Source organism: Vicia villosa, linkage group LG1 (assembly GCF_029867415.1).
Source record: "Vicia villosa cultivar HV-30 ecotype Madison, WI linkage group LG1, Vvil1.0, whole genome shotgun sequence".
In the NCBI taxonomy this organism is placed as follows: Eukaryota; Viridiplantae; Streptophyta; class Magnoliopsida; order Fabales; family Fabaceae; genus Vicia; species Vicia villosa.
The window spans coordinates 45,762,285-45,770,451 of NC_081180.1; the positions used below are offsets into that span (position 1 = coordinate 45,762,285).

The 8,167-nt window shown below is 32.8% G+C and overlaps 1 protein-coding gene across 1 annotated transcript; it reads right to left on the reverse strand.

Annotated features, from left to right (window-relative positions):
- Window positions 1-5,140: 5,140 nt before the first annotated feature.
- LOC131626167 (uncharacterized) lies at window positions 5,141-6,277 on the reverse strand. The gene has a single exon (XM_058897026.1). It carries the CDS (start codon window positions 6,275-6,277, stop codon window positions 5,141-5,143), a length of 1,137 nt encoding a protein of 378 aa, XP_058753009.1.
- Between the last annotated feature and the right edge of the window lie 1,890 nt (window positions 6,278-8,167).

Sequence of the window (8,167 nt, forward strand, 5' to 3'; positions counted from 1 at the left end):
ACCTATCTCGTATATCTCTCACGCACTATCGAATTGACAAAAGTATCTTCGTATTTTCTCGTAGATGCATCTTCAAAAGTATTTCTTTTTTTTTTTAAATTTGGTTTCTTCCGTAGATGTATCTACGAAACCCCTTAAAATTTAGTGAAACGTGAAATTTTTCTAATTAATTGGAAAATCAAAATGTTCCGTAGATACATCTACGGAATATTTCATGAGAAATTAATTTGGGATTATCAAACTTAATTAATTCGGGATATTCCCAATTGTTGTATCACGATTTTGACAAGTTTGTCACCGAAAAAATTACCGGATCGATAAAAAAAAAAGGGATGGCCGCTAATGTAAAATAAAAATTATAAATAAAAATAAAAATAATACTTTTAATAAAATATTAAGTTAACATAATACAAAATTGATTATCAAAAAATCAAACTATATAATTTTAAAGTACCTTAAAATAATGCTCTACGTGTTCCGAGTGACTTGAAATCATCAGTAATAAACTCAGAACTAATGTTTGAACTGACCTCCCTTTCAATATACACTGTCATGCTATCTCCTAGAAACCCATCATCCATCTTGTTTCTCAACTTAGTCTTGATAATTTTCATTGCTGAAAATGACCTCTCAGTTGTAGCCGTAGAAACTGGAAGAGTCATGATAAGACGGAGTAGTCTATTGTAATATGGTGAACTGACTTTATCGAAATGTTGCGATAAGTAAGAGTCGACACCGACTTTTATTTTATCCAAATTAATGAAAGGCTAAAAGAACAGAAAAAAAAACCTTTTAAAAGAAAACTGAGTTCGGGGGGTAATTTATACAAAGGGAATGTGTAAGACACCCTTTGCATCCATGGTTTTTCATGGGCTCTTAATTGCTTAGCTCACTTTGTTTTTAAAATGTTTGAATTGTTTGAAAAGTAGGGTGTGAATAAAAAAACCTTTGAAGAAGAACTTTAGCTTGTAAATAAGCGTAGTCTTTTTGAATTTGATTTTGAAGAAGAGTATAAAGAGTTTTGAATTTGAATTGAGCAAGCAATTAAAAGTTACCTACCCTAAGTTTTGAAAGATTGTTCTTTTAGCTTTTCGGACGAAAGGGTCTATCCATACCATGAGAGGGCAGGAAGTCTTTCAATTGGATGCTGAAGGGTCATCGAAGTTATCGTTCGCCACAAGACTGTCCCTTGCCATAAAGAGGACAGGTAGCCTAAGGGAAATATATAATAGTCATTTAATATTGTTAGGCATCATGCGATGATACCTTAGCAATTTGGGACAATCATCTTATTTTTCCGAGGCAGCATCGAGGGACTAGATGCTTTTTATCCTTTAACCTTGCTTGAGGTATCATCGGAATCGAGGGACTTGACTATTTAGTACAATTAGAGGCAACAGATAAATAAGGCAACAGGGCAACGAGAGGGATTATCCTAAAGGTGTGTGTGTGTGGCACAATCAGGTGGTTAACTTCGATGATATTTATCTTGTAAATTAGTGATCTAGATTCAGTTAATAGTCTTGCACTCCCTAAGATTACTAACCACGCAGTTTAAAATTGCAGAAATTAAAGGCAGAAAAATAAAAGTCCTACGCTATTACAATAAACACCCGCGGGAAAAGGGAATAAAAGCAGAAAATAAGAGGGATGAATAATTAGTTTAATTATCTTGAGCCTTGATCTTCCTCGAACCCTTGATCAGCTCTGAAAATTAAGAGGAAAATAATAGGGGTGAGTGTAGGAGAGAATCACTGACTATTCGGGGCAAACCTTATTCTAGGCAAAAAAGAAAAATAGAAATTAAAATGATATTTGAACAAAGAAAGAGTTAGAAACTTAGCTTTTGATCTGATGACGCGTGGCTGAAGGATCTTGATTAATCCTGAAAATTAGCCATGAAAAAAATGTTAGTGCATTAACTGATCTAAACTCTAATTGATTACAAACCCTAATCTTGAACCTAAAAGGGTTATTTAAGAAAACTTATTGTGACCAAAAAGGTTTATAAGGCTTTAAAATGCGTTAGTGGACAATACCTACCTGAGGATTCTAGGGTTTATAAATAAATCGAGGTTAACAAACATAAAAAATTAGTTTCCAACCTAATCAATTAGATTGACAAGAATATGTTTTTGATTCAATTATCTAAAAAATATTAAATTAATTTAATAGTTAAATTAATCATCTAATAAAAACTTAATTTTTATTTAAGTAAGAAAAATATTCTATTATCATGTAAAAAGGATTTTAAAAGAAAAAGAAAAGAGTTTGGGTAAAAATAAATAAACATAGTAATAAAATAAATAGTTAAAACTATATTAAATAAATAAATAAAAAAGAAGAAGGAAAAGAAACTTAGCTGGGTTCTGGATCTTGTGTGGCTGCTCCACGAAGGTGTATGGTAGACCTGCGAATTTGTAGGCGTCGGATCATACGCGAAGGAGATCTTGTGATGGGGAACGAGGGTGCGTTATATGCATCCATAGGGTGAAGCGCGTTGGACCCTTTAGAGAAAATCCTGAAAAAACAACATGCATGTGGTGGGATTCGAACCCCAGTCATGAAGGTAATGAATCTCAACTCTGCCAATCCAACTGCGCGTTTAAAGTGTTAACAATCTGGACATCAAGTTATAAATATAAAACATAAATAAAATTCTAAATTTCAAAATACTAGTCAAATGTGGGCCCAATCATTTTGCGTGGTCCAATGAGAGCAAAGCTGGAGAAGAAAATGGTTGACCAGCCAACGAATACACAACGCATGGCGGTCCAATGGCCGTGGCTTATGTTCATCTCCTCTTTCCCTTTTCCTGCGGATTTTGATGGGGAATCACCTGCGCATTCAGCTGTGATTCTCGCTACGAATCTCCATGGTTAATTCTTCAACTTTGGAACCTGCAAAAACGGACGAAACTGAAAACAGGAACCACCTAGATCACCTAAAACAAACCCTGCGAACTCAATGGCATAGGTTTCAAGTCCTGAAATTGGCTGCACATGCGAAACCGAAGAGATAGATCTCTCTTGCCCTAACAATGGTAGAACACCATGCCTGCATCAACACTCTTAAACGAAAGCCCTAATAACTCCTAAATATCATCAAGAGCAAAACTATATGTGTAGAAATCATTCATAATGCATGTATCAAAAATTCAGATTCAGAATATAAATGCAAACCATGAGAGTTATATGAGACCCTTCCTACGTGCTTCAGCCTTTAATAACGGTACTTACGAGCTCCTGGGGATCTTAGGAGTCTGAATGGATGATCACAAGTGGCTGGAAGTTGCTGAAAGTAAAACTAATTCGTGCCCTAGTTTTTGCATTTTTTGGAAAGCTTGGTTAGGGTTCTTTGAGCTTCCAAATCGTATCCTCTGAGGCTGAGTGTCTTGTGTTTATATATGGGATGAATTTAGGGTTACAAATTTGGAACAAGATCAATGATTAAAAGTTTGAATCTTTGATTGGAAATTTAAATTGAAACTTTCTATTTTGGCTCAAATTTGTATCAATCATCTTCATTTGATTATCTTGAGGTCCAAGCATAATATTTGATTGAAATCAGGTCCAAATCAGTGAATCATGCGCCTTATACCAAGCCATTTGATTTATTTTTAATTTATTTTAATTTATTTGGATTTAAATTAGGCCCAATTGCTCCAAAACTTGAAATTGCTCAATTGCACTTTTTGCATTTTGTCAAAAATTAACCAACTTCCATAGCTCATAACATGATCAATACTTATCTTATGAATGCAAACTTAGACTTTTTATAAAGCTCAAGATGTCCTATACACCCTTCACGTCGGAAAATTTTCCATTTGAAGCTTTTATCTTCATGTAAAATGCTTTGACCAAAAGTCTCTTTTTGTTGACTTTTCAAAAGACCTATAATGTACAAGCCCATATCTTCCAAATGAGGCATTTCTAGACTTGGCTTGTGAGAGTCAAAATTGTAAAGAACTCAATTTCCTTCAAATTAAGCTTTGGATGGAAATTTTCTGGTGTTCCATGTGAGAGTTATGGCTGGTCAAAGTTCAGTTGACTTTCTCCTATGAAAACCCTAATTTAGAAACTTTTGGTTTTGTTGATTTCTGATCTTTTCTTGATTAATCATGATCAATCCTTGATCAAATGCTGAATGATACTTCAAAATGAGGATGTTGACCAAAAATCAGGAAATTTGACTGTACTTTGACCATAGTTGACTTTTAGGTCAAACTAGTCGATTGTTGACCATTTGAACTGTAGACTGAGCAATCTTATGAATCAGAGCTTAAAACTTGGCATGAGGATCCTTTGAAGCATATGAGAGGCCATGGGATCCATTTGAGGTCTTAGAACTTGATTTTACTTTGAGAAATAAAAAACCCTAGTTTAGATGTTATTGTTTAAGAGAGAGACTGCATGCGTCCTTCTTGTGTATCCTTGAGCATTTGAAAGTCAGATAGACTGAAATATGAATAAATATGATGGGAAAATTTTGGGGTATGACATCTATCAATCAAAAAGTAAATTTCGGCCTGTCCTGTTGCAACCAAACATGAACATAGTTCTTGAATAGTTGATAAATTATTCAAATTTGACTCTTTGCGAGCAGTAAATAAAAAATGTTGGAGTTGAAATTGTAAATTATTCTTCTCTTGATCACTAAAATCCATAGGATAATATTTTTCAACGAGAGAACAAATAGAGTCAATGTTAAAAGCTTTATATCCATCCTTAGGAGACAAAGCACAATAAAAGGTTAACAAATCCATTGCTTGCTCACTAAATCTGCTATTCAACTCTTGTAACTGTTTGTCAATGGTAGTGAAAAAAATTTCAACTTTAAAATAATATTGAATTGTGACTTTATTCTCTTCAAGACGCGATCGTCCAAATCTTGTTGTCGAATGAATATCATTAAGACCAGGAAATCTCAATACCATGTTTTTCACAAAAATATCTCACTTTAGTAAACAATATATCCCAACCATTTTCTCTCAAGTCTTGAATAAAAATCTTTGTTAAACGAACCAAGTGCATAACATTAACTACATCCTGATTTTGTTTTTGCAAGGCTTGACAAAGCATATCTGTTATCCCTATAATTTCTTTCATCAAGTGCAAAATAAATATAAAATCAAATGCCTTCAAATAATTATAAGAACTATCAGCATCCCCGTGTGTAGCATAACTTCCTCTTTCTCTTGCAATTTTTTTTTATAAATTGAACAAGTTGCTTCATACATGTTTATCAAGCTACAAATAGAATTATAATGTGATCCCCAACGAGTATCTCCCGCTCGTTTCAAAGTACCAACTTGATTTGCACCATTACCAGTTACAATCTCATCAATGTCTAATAAATATGCAATTTCTTCTAATTTGGTCGCTTGTAACTCATCATGGCGCTTCGTAGAAGAACAAACAACATTAAAAATAAAAATTAACTTTTCAAAGAATTTATGAACTGATTTTACCTCTCTTGAAGATGTAACCAACGCAAGTTGCAATCGGTGAGCAAAATAATGAACATGGTACGCATAAGGACAATCCTTCATAAAGAGTGCTTGTAAGCCATTCCTTTCTCCTCTCATGTTGCTAGCACCATCATAACCTTGGCCACGAATGTTAGAAACATCAAAGTTATGTCGAGAAAGTATATCACATATTGCTTCCTTAAGAGTTAAAGATGTGGCGTCTTTAACATGTGCCACATCAAAAAATATTTCTTGTATTAAACCAACTTTATCAACAAATCTTAATACAAGAGCCATTTGTTCCTTTTTTGACTCATCGCGGGCTTCATCCACAACGATACAAAATTTGGAATCACCAATTTCCTCACGAATATGCTTTTTCACCCTACTAGAAAGAATTTTCAAGAGCTCTTTTTGAATTTGATGTGAAGTATATTTGCAATTTTGTGGAGCATTTTCCAACACAACTTTTGCAATTTCATCATTATAAGATGCTAAAAGTTTTAACAACTCAAAAAAGTTTCCTTGATTTTTTGAATTACTAGTTTCATCGTGACCCCTAAAAGCACAAGCTTGAAGTGTTAACCAACGAACTGTGTCAATTGAAGTCTTGAGACGTAGGCGATTATTCATTCTTTGACACAAACTTTGCACTTGAATAACATTTCTAATATGACCATCTTGATTCAACAAGTCTTGACAAGCTTGCATTGCATTGTTGTGTGGTGAGCATGGATACTTCCCTATGTGTTTAAGAAAGGAACATTGTTTTCCATTCCTAACTTTTTTCCAATTTCTAAAACCCATAGAAATGAAGACATGGATACTTCCCTATTTTGTTTTGTTGATATATTTTAGATGAAAAAAATATAATTTAGTGATATAATTCATCCAATTAATTTATACTAATAAATTATATCACTAAAAAGAGTTTTCTTCCAATTCATATTTTTCAACAAATCTATTAGCAAACAGTATGAGTGAAAATATCATTAACTAATAGTATCTATTAATCTAATTCATACTTTTTCACATATAATGCAAATTTTGTATTTATTTGTAGTAACAGTATGATGAATTCATATATATAGTCACTAACAGTAACTAAGAGTTACAATATAAAAATAACATTAACTAAGAGTAACTAAAAGTCTCAAAATATAAGTTCACTATTATTATTTCTCCACTACTGTCTATTGTTAAGTTTTTTTTACAGATGCAGAAAAATTGCAGTCAGTCTCAAAATATAAGTTCAACCTTGAAGCTACAAGAAAGAAGATTTCTCTTTTCTTAGCTTTCAATTTCATGGATTGCTAACCTTAATAGATTACAAGAAACATAAATTTAACCTCTAAAAGTCTAGAAAATGGAGAAATTTAACATCCCTAAACCATAAATCTAACATCCCCAAATTCATAAAATGTATAATCAGTGTCCCTCCTAATACTTTTAAAGGAAGAAGAAGATAAAAACCCTAAAATTAAAAATACATAAGGGAAGAAAAGAAGAAGACCTTTTGAAACAAAGAAGGTTGCAAGGGTTCCAACTTCCGACGGCGACGATAACGATTTCTGTAAGTTTTGTAAAAATAATTCTTTTCACGGCAATGAGAGAATGCAACTTGTGTTTTTAAACCTCTTTTATCTAACCCAAAAGAAAAAATGTGTACAGACATGAATAAGGAAAAATATAAAATAAAGTTTAATTAAGTCCAAGGCTATTTTAGTATTTTCCAATATATAAAAAAAAAAATTTAAAAAAATAAAGGGGAGGCCATGGCCTACCCCTGTACCCCCTGCCTCCGCCACTGACCGGGTCGAGTCGCGGATCGATACACTTTCTTTAATACATTTCGCGGTACTACCAAAATTATACAAAGCAGCTCTTAATAACCACGACGCCTCTATGATAAAACAACTCAGTTCTATACTATACGATTACTATTTGCACGGTAGATAATCGGCCTAGAAATCCACCCTGATATGGTACTAGGACCATTCAAATATGGTATAAATACCATCTTAGTATCTGATATAATGACTAGTCTTAGTAATTTCTCAAACCAAGACAAATTTAAATAATTCTCTAAAGATAATCCATGAAAAAATTATACTTATAAAGTTATAATTTCTCAACTCAAACGAGGAGAAATTAACATTACTCTCTAAGGAGAATTCAAAAAACTACTCGGAAAATTCAACAAGTAAAAAGAAAGGGGGAGAAGTTAGCGCTTTGACAATTCGAAAGACGCAGAGTTATGAGAGTGAGGAAGGAAAAACTTAAAATAAGTTTTTGGTGTGTTTTGGAATGAAACTAATGACTTCCTTATATAATGAAGTAGACTAGCCAATATTTTTAATCTAAACAACGTGTGACTAAGGAGTTTTTTGAACTAACACACAATGTGGGACTTGACTATATTTTGGAATATTGATATAATGTTCGAACAATTAATTAAGAAAATCTTCAATTAAATTACAAATTAATTGGGAAAATCCCAAATTGTCAATTAATTAGGAAAAATCTTCAGTAGTTACATCTACTGAAAGATTTCTCAATTAATTGGGAAAAAATTTTCGTAGCTACATCTACGGATAGGTTTCTCAATTAATTGGGAAAAATCTCCGGTAGTTACACCTACGGAAATATTTGATGATTTTGACAATAGTATTCCATAGATGCATCTATGGAACTTGG

Excerpts from the sequence above, each read along its gene's own strand:
- LOC131626167 (XM_058897026.1), bottom strand. The coding sequence starts at position 6,277 with ATGGGTTTTAGAAATTGGAAAAAAGTTAGGAATGGAAAACAATGTTCC.